This window comes from Aedes aegypti, chromosome 2, assembly GCF_002204515.2.
Source record: "Aedes aegypti strain LVP_AGWG chromosome 2, AaegL5.0 Primary Assembly, whole genome shotgun sequence".
NCBI classification, from domain to species: Eukaryota; Metazoa; Arthropoda; class Insecta; order Diptera; family Culicidae; genus Aedes; species Aedes aegypti.
Window position 1 is genome coordinate 432463991 of NC_035108.1, and position 18947 is coordinate 432482937.

Here is an 18947-nt window from a genome sequence, read left to right on the forward strand (position 1 = left end):
AACATATTTGTTCGCCATTTTCTTTTTAGTAAATTTATCAAAAAAGTGGGTTATACAAGGTAAGGTAATAAAAAGCTTCTCTGAAAAAATCATTCGAATCTGTTTAGTTGTCTTCAAGAAATCTTAAAATAACAATATGATTTTTTTATGTTTTCAAGATACAGTGGTACCACACCCATAAACACAAGAACGGATTCACAAAATCGCATCATTTTTTTCACAACAGACTCTCAGACAATGCTTTGATTGTCTTGATAAGTAAATAACGAAACAAGAGAAAAACAATCTGTAGCCTAAGATATTAAATTAATATTCCTATTTAAGATATTATGGCTACGTGTCGATCCCCCAAGGTATTTTGGAATATCTGCGGATCCAGACGACCAATGATTAAAATCGACACAGATTCTAAAAGAAGAACCGAAAAGATCCTCTACCGTTGGGATTCAAACTCACGACTCTCAACTAGAGTTACATATTTCTCAGGAGCACAGAAATGTACTTACGAGCCTCCAACCAAACCGTCTCTCAGCTCATCGGAATCCTAGTGTGCTGCGCTAGACGGAGGCTCACGAAAATTCTAAAAGCGCGCGCTAGGTGATGTGCTCTCGGGGAGACTCGTCTCATGTGCTGCTAGGCGCTACGGCTCGCCATCGGTATCCAAGTTGTGAAACAATCGCTTAGTAACGAAAAGCCTCTACAACTATTTTCGCCTCATTATGCAGGTGTCTAGATGGTCAACATGATATGGTCGAAGATTCGCGATCCAAGAGTTACAATTTCGATCCTCGTTGAAAACTTTTGTAATCACTTCAATTATCGCGCTAAATTTTAAACAGCACATGTGACGGAGCGCATGAGACCGCAGTGAGACACATCTCAAGAAAAATGAGACACACCAAAAATGGGCTCACAATGTACAGCGCGCTCGTGCGCTTGCAAGCAATGAGGCTCCTGCACCTAAGGCTACAGCACGTGCACAGTAACTCTACTCTCAACTTGGTTTTGCTGAAAATCTGCGTATTTACCGCTATTGCTATCTGGGATGTTCTAGATCTTCGAAAATCCCATGGAGTTTAGGACATAGGATCCACGAAATTAAAGGGGGCACCCACGAAAGACGTAAACAAAATTAAACAAACAATTATTACTCCAGTGGATCTTGAGACTTATGTATCCAGGTGCTCTTGTATGATTTGAATTTCGGTTGTATTCATTGAAATACGCAGTTTAAACCTTTCTGAGCAGATACGGAATTTAAAACTCTTCAGTAGATCTGTATCTCAAAAATATCTTGATGCACTCAAATTGTTTTTATTTTTTCTTAAATTCTATCTAGATTCCATGAAGTTTACGCTCATATACTTTGATTTTATAATGCATGTCAATATGTATGTAGTAACTCATGTTCGAAAGCTTTTTTTATTCATATCAAAAAAGTAGTAAACTCTGTGCATTTTGTTTTTAGTAGATGCATCCAAATAGTAAGACTATTCGTTACAGATCTGGACATCCTGTCCCTTCAAGCTTTATCAGCATAGTAGTCTAAGTAGCTTAAGAAATCCCGAAAAATCCTTTCCTTTCCTGTTGTAAAAAGGTATTCTCTAACCTTAAAACTTTCCCAAACTAACATAGTTTTTAAAATAAATACAAATTTTAAAATGTAAATAATGTAGAAAAAAGTTATGCCATACGTCGCCCGAGCCTGCCAAATAAACGAGATAAGTAAAAAAATAGTAAGACTAAGCGTTTTTATGCAAACCACCCATTGCGCAGAGGAAAACTCACCCGCCGACGCATCCAGCCACCCCCGCACACCATTTTCCACGTGTTTGACGGCGACGGTGGCGGCGTGTCTTGGCGTCGCGACTCATTTTCGAGCCCAAAAGTGAAGACGGTTTCGCGATCGAGCCCCCCTAGTCACTGGGGGATGAGCGGGGCGGGGTATGGCGACGGCTGAGGTGGCGAAAGAAGGCAAAGCCGAAGAGACGCCACGCGAAGAAACCACACTGCTCGCCTTTGGGGGGCTCGCGAAGGGGGCCCAAAGAAAAGCCCCTCGGTCGGTATAAAAGCTGCAGCCATCGAACGACTCACCATCAGTTACCCACTTGCTTGTTTCACAGTTTCATTTCACTCGGATTAAATATGAAATTGTTGGTAAGCATCGGTTTTTGGGGATAGTTGGACAAGGGGGAAGTGTGCAGATTTAGTGGATTTGGAGCAAGAACGATAGTGATCGAAGCTTCTGGAAAAAGGACTTTGTGGTGGTGCAAAATGGAAGTTCGCTAGAACTGGAAGTGAATTACTGGAATGGACATTTGAGGGATGCAAAAAGTGCACAGTGAAGATAGAATCATGGATTCCAAGATTACGAGAGACACGAATTTTGTGACAGAGAGTTTCCATTTCACCAAGTGGGTGGAAAATACCGAGGTCGTTGACCAAGCTGTGTGATAGTGATGAAAAGCATCTAAATCCAAATCGCATCAATCAACGGCCGGGGAAAACGTGAATGCAACAGCGAGAGCTGGCGATGAAATTTCTACTTTTTCGGATTTTCCGGAACGATTGACGTGCAACGGAGCGCATTGGATTGGGGATTGCAGTGGATTGAGCAATGGATGGATGGATCAAACGCTTGGAAACCAGTTTGCCAATTAGTTTGGAAAACAGTGGATTTACTTTTGTGGCTTCATGCTGTCTCGTGAGATGGAATGAGAGGCTGATGAACGAACGACTGAATTTAATGGTGTTCACCGGTGGCCGTGAGCAAGTGCAGAAATTTAGTGCAGACTACAGTTTCAGTGATTAACACGTTGAGCATTGATTAAACTGACATTCGCCCTAAATTGGATGTTTGCATGTGAGCGATGGACTACTGGATGTTGAAAGTGGATCAAATTTTGCTGCTTGAAATCAGTTTAGTAAGGCAAATCATAGTCATGATTGAAGCTGCACTCATTTTTCCAACTGATCGAACTGTCATCTTTTAATGGTTATGCCATTCAGCAACAGTGTATCCACAAAACATCAAATCAGCGACCTAAATCTTTTCTCATATCGATCTGAATGTAATTTTTCTCATTCCAGATTATTTCAACAGATATAAATGATCGTAATTCTTTCTAATGTGCTGACAATCACGCTTTCCATTTCGCTCTCTCCCTCTCTTCATGTCAATCGATCTCTCAAAAAATAATTGTCTGCATGTCATTGACATGCAAACTTCTTTTGCAACTAAAATCAAAGGTAGAGTAGCACTCTTGACAATTTAGTGCACTCTGTAATCCAAATATGTAATCTTTATTGCAGTGTATGACAGTAAGTCATCCTGCATGAGAGAGTATCAGGAGTTATACCAGCTCTCTTTTCCTTTTGTTTTCGGCTCCACTCCGGGATTGCATGTGTCATTTTCATATTCTTTCGTGACCTCTTCATTCAAACTAGTGGTCTCCAACCTAACTTATTAGGCGGATCATTCCACTTAAAACACGATGCCACCAGCTTGCTACTGAGACATGCAATCATTTCTTCAAATCAGTTGTTTATTAATCTTTCAGATCATTTCAACAGATTTCACTGGATCATATTTTTTTCTGGTGTTTTGGCAAGCACTCTTCACATTCTCTCTCACTCTCTCCATGTCAATCGGTCTCTCAAAAAATAATTGCCTGTATGTCATTGACATGCAAACTTCACTTTTTTCTGACAATTGAGATCAAACTTTTGACATAGACATGGAGACGCTTGTCAATTTTGTGCACGCTGTACTAACGATATGCATAAATTTTTGCAGCGTATAACAGTATATCATCCTACAAGAGGGAGTATCAGAGAGTATAACAGCTTTCTTTTTTCTTTGCATCAACACCACACAGGGATTGCATGTGTAATTTTCGTATTCTTTCGCGATCTCTTTATTTACACCAGTGGTCTCCAACCAAACTTATTAGGCGGGTCATGCCCTTAGAACACGGTGCGACCAGCTTGCTGTTACGACATGCAATCTTGGAACCGTTAAATAACACATTCTAAAAAGAATCAAACATTTGAATAATAAAAAACCTTAAGAGAAAAAAAAAGAGAAAAAAACCTTAGAACCAGAGCAAACTTTTCATGCATTCCATCAAAGTCAAGGAAAATCCATGTCCTCTTAATCTTAGAGCTCCGAAATCGGCAAGACTTGAAGAAGATTCTAAAGCCAATTTACTTCAAACAAAATTTCTCAATTTTAAACACCTTAATTTTTCATACTCTTGATAGCATGAAAATTGAAACTTCCTGTCTTGGAATTATTGAAACAAAAAAGCTTTAAGAAAGCTTTGGACTTCTAGAGCTCTTTGACCATAGTTTTCAAAATGGCCTGAAATGGCATAAACACCTGCTTATTTGGGCTAAGCAATTAGTCGATCCCTTTTCGAATTTATTTAATTTAATTCAATACTTTAATAAGAAAACAAGTTTAAAAAGATTCAAAGAGTTGGTTTAACATATAAAGATCCAATTGATCCAAGCATTTGATTAACATTTCTGCACTGATGGAAAGTATCACCCTATGCATTGCATTTTGCTTTGATTTTGTCACCAAAAAAATTTGTAGTCTCTTTCAGTGGTTTAAAACTCAAAAAACTCACTTAAAACATGATACTCTTAATGTAACTCGGCGGTTGAGAAACAGTTTTCAGTTATCTGCCTATATTCCATGAGACTATTCCATTTCTTCCCAGCCATATAAGCCTTACAAAAAATCTTGAAGTCTCATATACGGATATTCGGCTTGACTTCGTGGGCCGCTCTTGGCTGAAGTCAACTCAACAAATTTTGAAATTTCTTGAGTTAAGTAAATTGTTAGCAGTATTGCAAATTGAAATTAATATGATGAATAAAATCGTTGACTAAATGACAATGGGAACTTTCAACATTCCTTGAAAAACCAATCTAGTGGGTCACCGAATTCCGTGAAAATTTGCTATTATCCGAAATAAGGATACACATGTTTTTGGATTTTTTGATTAGGGTGACCATTTCCGAAAAAGGGTGACAAATAAAATCGCGACTTTGCAAAATTTTTATTTATAAAAAAACATAATTTTTGAACCGCTTGACCGATTTTCAATTTTCTTGGACTACATGAAAGCTAATAATTTTGACGTTAAAAAAAATCACAAAAATTGTTCAAAAGTTTAAAAAATTAAAAAATCTAATGCGCTGGGACCTACAGTGTGTGCCGATAAAAAATTACGATTTTTTATTTTCAAAAAAATATATCTCAAAAACTAAAACACATACAGCGTTAAAATTTGACAGTAAACGTAAAATTTTCTGAACTTTCAAGAAAAAATTAGAACAACAATAGCCCCTTTTGTCCTGGGGCCTTCAAAACAAGAATAAAACGGAAATTATTGATATTTTTTTTTCATGAAAAAAAAACATTTTTTGTCAAATTTTCAATTTTTCTTAAAAAGTCAAAATCTTTAGCTTTCATTTCGTCCAAGAAAATTAAAAACCGGTCAAGCGGTTAATATTTATGAGTAGAATATCTGAGATCAAAATGAAAAAGCTTAAAAACTCAAAAAAATTCTTAAATTCATTCTTAAATCTGTCAAGCTCTCTAGGTTAATCAGATCGGTAATTAAATCTTCTAATATTTCTATTTTGCTTTAAAATTTCTTAATTTTTTCCAATTTCCAAAAAAATGTTTTTCTTTAATTAATTTGCCTTCAAGTTCAACTAGATTTTCATGAAAACCATTGTCAAGTTACCAGCCATTTTCGCAAAACATACGTTATAAATGATCGAACTATTCTAATCAGGGGTTTCTATACTGTTTAGCTCATGGAGCACTTGTTCTTGCTAACCAAAAAAAAAATGGTTTACAGTTGGACATTGGCCCTAATCAACTGTACAGTGCCCGTTGGTCCCAGAACCATATCTAGGAAGACAAACTAGTTCGGGAAAATTTCTCCATATTGCTTAGACACTTTTTTCATTGATGTGAAATTAGGGTGGCCCACATGGTTCGCGAGATCAGAATACAAACTTTTTTGCTGACGCATTTATGCCTATACAATATTCTACAATGTTTTAGAACAATCAATTTGGAGCAACTTAGCTGAAGAACCCAAATTTCTATCTTATGTGGTTCGCGAATTATGATTTTTTATAACTATTGAGTTAGGGTGGACCTTAAAAATCAGTTTTGTCTGGTACAAAGATACACCTTGCCTTAGAGATTCGAGAAAATTCTCAGGCCAAAAACATCCTCAACAGTCGGGATTCCAACACTTACCTCTCAGCATGGTATTGCTCAATAGATTATTGTGCACTGCTGTGGAAATGTGTATTTCTCACCAATCCTAACAATGGAAGTCGAAAAAGCTTGGCAACCACCATCGTCGGCCACAATCCCTTGCTCTATTTTATTGGCAGTAGTTACAAAAGCTTGTAATCGAACCAAAGCCTTCCAATGGGAGAAACTTATGCTGACGGGATTGGTGATCTAATGTCTACCGATTCTGCTTCATAAGCATCAGATCATGGGTTCAATCCCAGGCCCAATCCCAGGTCCGTCCCTTTCCTAGTACTTTGTAGTTGTATCTTTGAACAGGGTAACGACTGTTTATTTCGTCCTCAAACGCTAACAGTTGGCGCCAGCGGTAAAAAGTACAGACAAAAATCTTTCGAACATTCAGTTTCTCTCACTGGCCGCCGAGCGGCGACACTGATGTTTGTATTCCACTCACTGATCGCGCTACGCTGGATTCTCTAATTTCTCAAACTTCCAACACAAGCGCATGGAAGAAGAGGTAGTCGAGAACTGTCGAAACGTATGGGAAATAATGCAAACGTGAATTACAAGCAATTAGTAAACTGGATCGAAAAAGTAGAGCTTGGAAATCAAGCGTAATGTGAATGTATAACTTTTTGTGTTTAGTTTATGTTCCATTGTGCTTTCTTTGCTTCAGCATTTCGTTTTTACTACCACTGAAAACGAGCCATCTGTTGCCTTTTCAGTTTTGAATGTCACCCTATTGCTTCTATCTTCCACTCTTAATCTATCACAGTTCTATTCACTTCATAGCTCTTGTTAGAACCAGAGACGGACAAAAACCCGTTTCCTTACGATCCCATTCTTCCATCTTTATAGCACGCCTTTCCTTACGCCTGAAAGATAGGCAGTCTGCTAAACAAACAGCAAGCCTATTTACCATAAAATAACCTTTCCCTACATCTTCTCGCAATAACTGGCGTAGCTGCAGGGGTATATCTGTTCTACTGTGGTCCAGTGTAAGTCCTTGTCTAAGATCTGGCGATACGGCGGCATATCAAACTCAAGCTTAAGCTTAGTATGAACTTTTTTTTACTTTCTGACTACATGTACCGAAGTTTTTGCAGCTAGGTATTCCAAAGGCAGTCTAAAAATTCTCTTTGTTTAATGATAATTTTTGCATTCGAATATCGTGTAGCAAACACGAAGATACTCTTCGCCCTAGGGATTCAAGAAAACTTCCCATCCTCTGTCAGCGGGATTCCAACCCTCAACTCTCAGCATGAACTTGCTCAATAGATGACCAAGTACCGCTGCGTAAATTTCCCTTCTTTCCAATCTAAACTAAGAAAGTGGATAGAGCATGATACCCACCATCGCCGGCCACATTTGTTAACTCCATTTGAACGCGATGTTGACATGAAAGTTTGTGGTCAAAACAAAGTTCTTTTGGGTCTTAATGGGATGAACGACGACTACCATCAACTCAAGAGTTTCTTTTCCAGAATCACAAAACTTGTTCAAAGTAATCCACTGCACCAAACCAATCCATAGAACATCACCAATATCCAAAGAACTGATTCACTCTTCTATTTCCTTTCTTCCTTTTTCCTCTTTCTGCAACCGCCCATCCCCGACCCCGCAGGGAGTTGTCTGTCTTTTTGCCTTGGTGCTTCTTGCATCCGCCGAAGATGAAAAGAAACCAGTGGCTGAAGCTAAGGTAGATGACACCGGCGCGGCCGAAAGCGCAAACCTCGAGGACAAAAAGCAGGACAAACGCGGCCTGCACGGTTGGACCAGCTTCGGTGGCTTCGAGGAAAAACACGACGTGCCCCACTTCGAGACTCACGAGGAGAAGACCTTGACTGTGGTGAAGAAGGTTCCAGTTCCGTACCCGGTGGAGAAGCACATCCCGGTCGCTGTCGAGAAGCACGTCCCCGTGCCCGTCAAGGTTGGAGTGCCCAAGCCTTACCCCGTGTACAAGACTGTTCACTACCCGGTCAAGGAGATCGTCAAGGTCCCATACCACGTGCCAGCTCCTTACCCCGTTGAGAAGAAGGTCCCATACCCAGTCCATGTCCCAGTCGATAACCCAGTCCCTGTCAAGGTGTACGTGCCAGCTCCTTACCCAGTAGAGAAGAAGGTCCCAGTCCCAGTTAAGGTCCATGTCCCAGCCCCATACCCAGTTGAGAAGAAGGTCCTGGTCCCGGTCAAGGTCCCAGTCCATGTCGATAAGCCATACCCAGTTGAGAAGGTTGTGCACTACCCAGTCCATGTCCCAGTTGACCGTCCAGTCCCAGTTCATGTTGAAAAGCCAGTGCCAGTCCCAGTTGAGAAGCCTGTCCCATACACCGTCATCAAGAAGGTTCCTTACCCAGTCCATGTCCCAGTCGACCGTCCAGTCCCCGTTCACGTTGAAAAGCCTGTCCCAGTCCCAGTCAAGGTCCCAGTCCCACAGCCCTACCCAGTTGAGAAGCATATCCCATACCCGGTAGAGAAGCACGTCCCATACCCAGTCAAGGTCCCAGTTGAACGTCCAGTCCCAGTCGAGATCGAGAAGCACGTCCCAGTGACCGTTGAGAAGCCAGTCCCATACCCAGTCAAGGTCCCAGTCCATGTTCCAGTCCACCACGAGGAACACCACCACGAGGAGCAACACAGCTTCGGTTCGTCCGATGGTCATCACGAATTCCATGAGCATCACTAAGTCAAGAAGAGCCCCCATCAATTCATTATTTATATCGCAAAACTTGTGATCTTAGTTTCTAAACGACACTAACACCCTAAACTACTAACATTGAAAGGAGAAACCACATCATCACCTGCCTACCAACTAGAAAAAAGCCTGAGATTCTAAGACAAAAAACTGATCAAACTTTGAGCATCGTGCGATCCGAGCCTTGATCAACAAGCACCACCAGCGAATGACAGTGTTGAAGCGAGGACCTGCCCCAAAAAAGGTAGGACTTCCAGCAGCTAACGAACTGTTACTCGCCATAGCGATTGGGGAACCTAGCCCAGCGTAGGTCCACCTTCCCATTGAGCAAGTGGTGAGGGGATCCATGGCCGGATCGCACGCACATCTCCAGAGAATCCCCGTTCGCCGCGAAAAGCCAGAAATTTTAGTTTTTCGAACCGAGTCCAACTTCCTACTTTCCATCTGTACTGTTCCATCTCGGCTCGGTTCGGAGAAGAAAATATCCAAGCATCGCATTCCTAAACAAGAAAACTCTGAACACAAACATACACAGGCGTTAGTCATCCATCAGATAGAAAATGCTCAGTCAAAGCCCAAAAAATGCCCAATTTAATTTGTTGTTGTATAGATTTTTAATAAGAGTGAAACAAGCCAAGCAAAAACGAGAGCGAAAAAAAGCGAGAGAGACAAGAAATTAAGACATAACTGTTACACATGATTGTTGTTTGTAAATATTATAATCAAAGCAGAAGACATCCGCAGACACGCGCAAAGAGGAAAAAAGAGCTACCAACCTATTTTACTGTTGCCTAAAAAGGGATTTTGTTTTTGTGTTTTCCCGAGAAAAATTGTACTAGCGAGGAATGTTGCCCAAAAATTAATTTGCTGTTAGCGCCTCAACTCACTCAGTCCTAAGTGTTTTGTACTATTTTTTGCGAGAATTGTTCTGTTTATATTTTTTACATAAAAAAAAAACATGCGAGATATTGAAAAAAAGAACCAAAAAAAATTGAAATAAAAAATTGTGATACAAAAAAACCAAACCTACTTAGTAATGTGTTTTCATTATCCATCATCTAATTGCATCCGCGTCTTGAAATAGTGGGACAGAAGAAAAATAAAAGTGGAAAATTGCATAATTCGAATCGATCGATTCGTAGACCTCAATCGGTGAAAGTTGCGCAAACACTGACTGGTGAAAAAAGCCCAAACGTCATCGGCACACAATTCCGATTCACAACGGCGGTAGCGCCACCATTAGAAGAAAATAGCAACATCATTTACCACCATATACAATCACCTAGCGAACAACATCGACCTCCGCTAAATGCATATACATCAGAGTGGTCCAAATAACTTAAACATAAAAAAACACATAATGTTGTTACCAATACTATTATGAAACCTAATTATTCAATATCATTTAAGCTTTCACGAAAAAATTTGCTTTATGAACTAATTTATTATGTGCCAATTTTGTTTGGGTTCGTTAAAGAAGTTTCTGTGACACCACACCTTTAAATCACCACCAAGATATCTGAAAATTGTCAGAAATCTATTTTCATCATGAAGATTGTAATATTTTTATTATGTCTAATTTGGATCATCCTATTAAACACCTTTCGTAAGCGCCGCCACGTCTTGTGTGTCCAACCTCTAGTAAAGCGACACCTTGCCAGCCAGCTGGAACCAACGAGATCAACTTGCAAGACAGCCAAGACAGTAGCAACGCAACGCGTTATACTGCCATCGTTTCGAAACTGGGCTAATCTCAATGATTGTCGATTAAACCATGGTCGCGTTTCGGGAAACTTCGAAAAGTGAGTTTCGGTCTGGTAGGTAATTACAAACGCACCCACGTGAACGCATAATCACAGACGAACAGACGTAGCATTGACGAAATATTCATCGATCATGCTTCAAGCTCAAAATGATAAAGTATCTTAGGTTGCATAGCTCGCAACCAGAGTTGCGCGCTTCATTTTTCTTCGTATTTGACGTGTCACGCAGATTTTGTTGAACACATTTTGTATCACCAGATTGAGTATACCCCATTAGGCATAAAGACGTTAGGCATAAGGACGATAGGCATAAGTATGTTAGGCATAATGGACGTTAGGCATAAAGACATTAGGCATAATGGATGTTAGGCATAAAATACGTTAGGCATAATGGACGTTTGGCATAAAATAACTTGCGTGTGTGCCATTCAAAACTCTTCTCATATCGAAAATTGTTCGTGTCCATTTACAAATTCCATTACGTTGATGGAGGTGGATGGTTGTCCTCAGACATTTTATGTTATATATTTTTATCTTCTTTTTATTCTTCTTGGAATTACGTCCTTACTGGGACAGAGCCTGCTTCTCAGCTTAGTATTCAATGCGAACTTCTATAGTTATTAACTGAGAGCTTTCTTTGTCGAAGTTGCCATTTTTTTGCATTCGTATCTCGTGTGGCAGGTACGATGATACTCTATGCCCAAGGAAGTCAAGGAAATTTCCATTACAAAAAGATTCTGGACCGACCGGGAATCAAACCCAGACACCACTCTCAGCATGGCTTAGCTTTGTAACCGCGGACTCTAACCCTTCAGCTTAGGAAGGCTGTTATATATTTCTTACATACTTACGTTAATTCTAAAGAAGGGAAATCTTTTAGTACTTATAATGCGAATGATTAATATGAAGACAACAATCTAGAGTCATTCCAAACATTCATGTTATGATATGTGACATTATCTTCAAAAATAGTATTTTGGAAGTGTGACGCTAAGGAAAGCGTTACGTTCCCACTCCGAGTCTTCTCAATTTAATGTAGTAAAAACAGTTCTTTTTTCTCTTCTGCCAACAATTTTCAATGATTTTAAACAATTTTTATCAGCCACATATGTAAGCATTGCCGAAAGCACCTTGAAAATATTTGAAAAGTAAAATTTGATTTCAAAGTCTATTTAATAGTCAAGCTGTAATTTAACATAGCATAGTATTCTGCATTTAACATGACATGCATTCTTAGTGGAAATATTTACATCTACAATTCCAATAACTATTAGAACAGCAATAATCCACAAAACAGCATATTAATGGAAGCAGGTCCCTTTCTTCTAGTCAATAAATTGACCGTTTAAGTATAAAGAACAGCCTATGATACAAAGAAGGAAAAATGTATGATGGAAGTATTAAGAGCAATAATGACATTAATTACTGAATAAGTATGTCTCGAAAGAACAGTTTAATTATAAAAGTAGAAAGTTTGCTGATTAAAACATTAGCAGCACGAACTCCAATAATTTTGCCGTCAGTATAACTATAAAGAACAGCCTTCAATTTAAAGAAGGGATAATCTCTGATGAAAAATTTGCCAATAATATGTGTACAGCCAAACTCAAAAGATGAGTAGCAGTTACAGCAGGCCTGCCCAACCTTTTTGAACCGCGGGCCAAATCACAGAGAAAAAATTCTGAGGCGGGCCACATTTTTGGACACTCAAAAATATATTTATTAAGTCTGAGAAAATCAAACCTCGGAATTTTAAAGGCACAAATATAGAAAACTAGACAATCGTTCGCTGTAAGTTTGATCGACTGATTACCACCAGCAGATGACAATTTGACCAAATTTTCACCTCGAATGGTTGTTTAGTTCCCTATATTTGTGCCGTTGAAAATTCGAGGTTTGGCCTCGATGTATTTTCGCCTTAAGTTCCGAAATTTTTTATCACTCGTAATGTTCTCATGAAATAAACACAGTTTCAGCGAAAAAAAAATCTATGGTGAGGATTCCGAAAATAAATCTTAGATGTGTGACAAAAATCAATGAATCAAGCAAATTTCATTTGGAACAAACGAAAAACAAATGAAACATCCTGCTAGATATCGTGAAAGCCTCTTTCAAAATTATGAAATAAACTATTCCAGCATTTTTTGGAAGATCTAGTCCAGAAATTTAAAACCCTGTGAGAATAATGCCTAGGATTTTATGGAATAATACTCCGAATTCTGCCAGAACCTGACCTTGTATTATCCGAATGGACCAGAATGTTTTAAAACTCTGAACAAGCTTTTACGGTAATCTTGGTTGGAATTTTCAAAATTTTACAAGAATCGTGTCTAGGATTCCTTCAGAGTCTCGCCAAAAAATCATTCCGGAATCCTTTCTTGAAAACGTTGTGAATGCTTACCAGTATTAAAAAAACCTGTTCAATACTCTATAATTTTTTCGCTTAAGATTCTGTCAAAATCTTACAAGGTTAAATCACGCCCATGTGTTGGTAAAATTTACTTCCAAAGTTTTGGGAAAATTCAAACCTATGTTTCGATGAAACTTTGTTTGAAAATGTATCCTTTGACAATGAGTTATGTTCAGGCTTTATTAATTAAATGTTGAAAGAAGGCACGGTAGAAACATTTGTGTTGTAATCCCAATAATATTAATATGATATTTGTGTTTAATAAACCTCAAATCATTATCTCATGTCAGATTTATAAGTAGAACAATTTTAACCTCCGAGATGAAAAAAAAATTAACCTTCATAAAAACTGCAATCGGTAATGCTTTAATCTAGCTGCAAAATGCCCAGACTTAAGTTAAGTTAAGAACTCAAATCATTCAAAAAATAAACTATATAAACAATTACTGAGCTAAAATGTAAGCTAGAAACTAAAATGATTAGTCTTGGTATGTTCTTTTTGACTTCGGGTTGGTAAAATAGCCAACGGGCCAAATATAAGAAGAAGAATCTTCGAACCCTCCACGGGCCGTACAAAATAAGGTCGCGGGCCGGATGCGGCCCGCGGGCCGTACGTTGGGCAGGCCTGAGTTACAGCGTCGTTCTTATTCTTGGCATTACGCCCCAATCCAAGTTCTTAACTTGGTGTTCTAGGAGCACTTCCACATTTATTAACTAAATGTTTTCTTTGCCAAAGTGGCCATTTTGCATTCTTATTAGTGCACGATAGATGAACACGATTATACTTCATGGCCAAGGATCCTGGATTGACTTGGAACCGAACTAAAATACCTTCGACATTGCTTTACTCTATTGTTACCACATAGGCAATAAAAGAAATTTACCTCAAACGATTCACAACTATGGGACACATTTTTGATCCTCGAAGCCCTCCACAATTACCAAAAAAGTCTGCTCATTTTTTCACACAAACAATTTCAATTTTCATTTTAGAAATTATGCCTATCGTCCATTATGCCTAATGTCCATTATGCCAAACATCCATTATGCCAAACGTCCATTATGCCTATCGTATTTATGGCTATCGTACTTATGCCTAACATCCTTATGCCTAACGTATTTATGCCTAACGTCGTGCACCCCACCAGATTATATTATGGCGATTGATTTCAAAGGAAATCTGAGTGTTACGTCTGCTTGTCTGTGCCATAATGTTGAACATAAGAGCACTCAATAATCTCATGTATACACGGCGACAGGCTAGTTTTGTTGCAGCAACACTCCTTCGATAGGTGAGTTTGCAATATTTCATTTCAGTGCCGACGACGAGGACGGCTCGAAGCAAACGAGCCCCCCGAAGTGATCCAGGGGGTTGATTGCTTCATGCGGTACTCTTGGTTCTCCTAGGGTCCTCAAAGTTGACCCGCACCCGTTTGACTGACGGCGATGGTCAAATGAGGCCTACGTTGTAACTCAATACAGCAGAGCGAGCTTTCCCGACAGAGTGTTAACATCGAGCTATGAAGAGGCTCTGCGTTTATGCGCGAGCAAAATAACATCTTCAGTCATCAACGATTGGCTGATTTAAGGAGAGGCGATTAGCTGTGTTGGATGAAACTTTGTATACATGTGCTTTGAAATCACAACAAACAATTTGGAGAGTATTAAGATAGCCACTTCATTTGGTTGAATGAGTGTTGCAATTTCATTAGGCATATGTATGAGACTAATCAGCGCCCACTGGGGAATCCTGAACACAGATACTGTTTTGGACATATACAAACATATGCGTAATGCCATACGAATTAATCACAAAAAAACATAGATGTTTAATCAAAATTTTGGTCAAATGTTCATTTACATGAAATATGCAAAAGCCCAATGTTTATGCCTATCGTGCCACCAGCCTTGATTGATTTTTTTGGCAAAAAAAAATGTTCTTAGACTTGTATGGGAACCTGGACAAATAATGATTTCTGGATACACTGCCGTGAATCACAAGTCAGTCCTAGCTGTATTTTTGTCAAATTGAGGTGATATCAGTTTTCATTTTCAACATATCTTCCTATGATCTTTCAGCATGACCAACGAGGCAACACATTTTGATCGGTAAAATAAGGAAAAAACACCACATTAGATTATCTCATCTTGTAAAGTAACCGCATATTAGTCCCACTACAGATTATCGCATCATGTAACACAAATATGTACCGTGTTTTTTGGTCATTTTTATATTTTATTTCGGAAAGCTCTCAGAGTGTAATAAACATATGTCAATCTTCAAGAAGTTTTCGTATGAAAACGAGTTTGCAAACTTCTTTGTAGTTTTTTTCAATGCCTACATTTTACAAATGGGACTGACTTTCACGGCAGTACTGTGTTACCAAATGTACCCATAATAGCATAACTGGCCCATATTAAAAAAGTAGGTATTGTAAAAACCCGCTTAAAGTTTGCAGTTTGTACAGCACCATACCGTACAGACAACTCATTTTTCTTCTATTGATCAGCAAATAGTAGTTCACGCAAGTTGCAGAAAAACGATGTTTACAGCACGATGTTCAGTAAAGACGAGTTTCGTACAACATATTTTGATATTTCATGGAAGACCACTAATACCCTCATGGGTTTTTTAAGCATCTACTCATTGAACGTATTCATAAAATACTCATATTGCAAGAATAAAGAAATCAGTCAGGCCTCCTACGATACGATGCCACTTCTGCAATGGATCCTTTTCGGATGGGCCTCTAGTTTTTTTTATAACGTATTCGAAAAGATAAAGAGGTTTTGCGCCCTTTTGAGAAAGATTTTAAAATAAAATCACTCAAAGGAGTTTTTCCCTCTTTCTAAATTTAAAGGTTAAAATAAATAAATAAACTGCGATGCCACTCACTTCTCTACCATTGCAATATCTCAGCAGTCTGATTTTTTTTTTTCAAAATCTGTTCATGATCGAATCAGTCATACAAAATATATGAAACAGCAATGTATACCGTGGTGAATCAAAATCCGGACAGTACCAATATCCGGACACCCCAGTGAAATTCATTGATTGAAGGTAAAATATAATATTATTATGGTGATTTTTACTCATAACTTCTACTTCTAACAGTTCCCAACATATTACTATAAATTACAATCTAGTTACCATTGCTGATAATTATAAAAAATAAAATAAAAACCAGCTGCTTCAGAAAGACGTCATTTTCTTGTAGTGCAAGTTTTTTGGTGGTAGCGTCGCTAGCTCGTCACAAGTTTTAGTTTGCGATAATGTGTGGAAAACTTTAATATTGAGGAAGCCTACCAATGTAATTGTTCATAGAAAGGTAGTTTAACAGTTCTAAAACTCGGAAGTGATGAAATATGGTGTAGATATGCATTTTACAGCGTAACAGAGACTGTCTGGGAAACCATGAAAGTGTCTTTAAATCCGGACGTCATTCTTAAGCCTTGTTATTTATCTATGTGTGTGACTATTTTGAAAGAGAAACTGAAGAAACTTGATAATATCATCAAAAGGAATGTGCTTAGTGATCAGAATGCCTTTTATGTGGAAAAAACTCCATATTTTGGCTGTAGTTTGAACCACTATCGGCTGGTTGGATACATCTGGGCTGCACTTGAGGTAAACTATGCGTTTATATACATATTTTTCATTATCCTATGCACAAGAGAGCATGAGAATCTTATAAATGTGATAATTAATTCGATGAGGGACAAAAACCAGTTTTTTTTTTCGAATATTTCACATTATAAAACCACTGTCCGGATTTTGATTCCAAAGTGTCCGGATTTAAAAACAAAGATTGCTTCAGGTGTCCGGATTAAGGGAAAAGACATGCCATTGTATTTTAATGATTTTCATAGCTTTACCATTTAAGCATTTATTTACACAATAATCTAGTGTAGAACTGTCGAAAACATAATATGACTTCTTTTAAATCCAAAGCAAACATCTTGAAACTGAAGTTTGAACAATTGTCTCTGCTTAAGCGTCCGGGTATTGATGCAGCACGGTACACTAAGACATTATTTTCCAGCTCAAAGATTTTTTACAGAATTCTAGGTCGGTGACCTCGGTACCGTGATGAATCAAAATCCGGACGGGACCAATATCCGGACACTTAATCAGTATTAATTGATTTAACGAAGAAATTTTACAATAATCTGGTAATATTTACTAGTATCTTTAAATTCAAACTTTTCTCATCCTTTTACAACAATTTACCATATAAGAGGCTTTGCCATAAAAAAAATAAAAACAAATTCGCAACTTCAGTTTATTTTTCCTGCGTTGTGCAAGTTTGTGTTATGAAGTTCTGGATTGACTTATCAGTAGAGTTACATATTTCTCAGGAGCACATAAATGTACTGACGAGCCTCCTACCAAACCGTCTCTCATCTCATCGGAATCCTAGTGTGCTGCGCTAGCCGGAGGCTCACGAAAATTCTGAAAGCGCGCGCTAGGTGGTGTGCACTCAGGGAGACTCGTCTCATGCGCTGCTCGGCGCTATGGCTCGCCATCGTTATCCAAGTTTTGAAACAACTGCTTGGTAACGAAAAGCCGCTACAACTATTTTCGTCTCGTTATGCAGATGTCTAGATGGCCTACATGATATGGTCGAAGACTCGCGATCCAAAAGTTACAATTTCGATCCCAGCTGAAAACTTTTGTGATTACTTTAATTATTGCGCTAAATTTTAAACAGCACATGTGACGGAGCACATGAGACCGCAGTGAGACACATCTCAAGAAAAATGAGGCGCACCAAAAAAGGTCTCACAATGTACAGAGCGCCCGTGCGCTTACAAGCAATGAGGCTCCTGCACCTAAGGCTACAGCACGTGCACAGTAACTCTACTTATCAGAGCTAATTCATTCGCGAATGTGTGACTGAATAATAATTTTACTGCTTGTTTGGTCCAGAATAGTAACTATCATAATAGATACTACAATTAATTGTATCAAAGAAGTGATTTGTGGAGAAAATAATCAATTTGAGAGCAAAACGATGGTGTCCGGGATTGTGGGCAGGTGGTTCTATAGCCGGACAAGAAGAATATCGCAAGACATTTGCAGTGTAAAGTACTATTTGCGAAGCATATTTGAAGAAAATTGAAAGTCATGGTGGATAATCAATATAAAAAGAAAGAATACATGTGTTTTGCGCAGAAGTCTGATCTAAATCATGATTATTTCAGTAGCGCTGCAACGGATTCTTAGCAACGAGTCCCAAGCACAGAATGAAGGTAAAAGTGTTATAATTGAAAGCAAAGTTGTTCGTTATTGTATATTATAATGCAAATGTATGTATCATGTTACTAGAAAAATCTTTTTCTAGTTGATTTCAATGAGTTTTATATGAATATAATGAATTCATAGAACGTTGTCCGGATTTTGATTCATTATTGTCCAGCGTATCGATTCACTTGTCCGGATTTAGGGACAAGACTTATTTCAATATTTTCACGATTTACATGCTATTTTTGAAGTTTTTATTGACATTTTCCTTGTTTTTGTGGAAAAGTAAGCTTAAATTAGTTGTATAAATATAACACATTTTTCATATGAGAATATAAGGTAGTGAAAAATGAGCTGGAACATTTGGTGCCTCTTAAACGTCCGGATATTGATGCAGCACGGTAAACAATGTTAACCGTTCATCTGAAACTATGAACCAGTGTTGTGAAAAACTCAATTTCTCATATCTCACGCTTGAGATTTTTCATGCGTGAGTTGTCAGTCACGCAACTCAGCAGTCAAAAAATCATGGATGAGTTGACTCA

General features: G+C 38.4%; 2 protein-coding genes across 8 annotated transcripts in view; one reads left to right on the top strand and one right to left on the bottom strand.

Annotated features, from left to right (window-relative positions):
- Window positions 1-18947, bottom strand: part of LOC5575537 (angiotensin-converting enzyme) — a 527507-nt gene that overhangs the window by 465216 nt on the left and 43344 nt on the right. The gene's annotated exons all lie outside the window — the stretch shown is intronic.
- LOC110677097 (skin secretory protein xP2) lies at window positions 2081-9749 on the top strand. The gene is made up of 2 exons (XM_021847782.1): window positions 2081-2157; window positions 7914-9749. Exons 1-2 carry the CDS (start codon window positions 2146-2148, stop codon window positions 8973-8975), a joined length of 1074 nt encoding a protein of 357 aa, XP_021703474.1. The 5' UTR covers window positions 2081-2145; the 3' UTR covers window positions 8976-9749.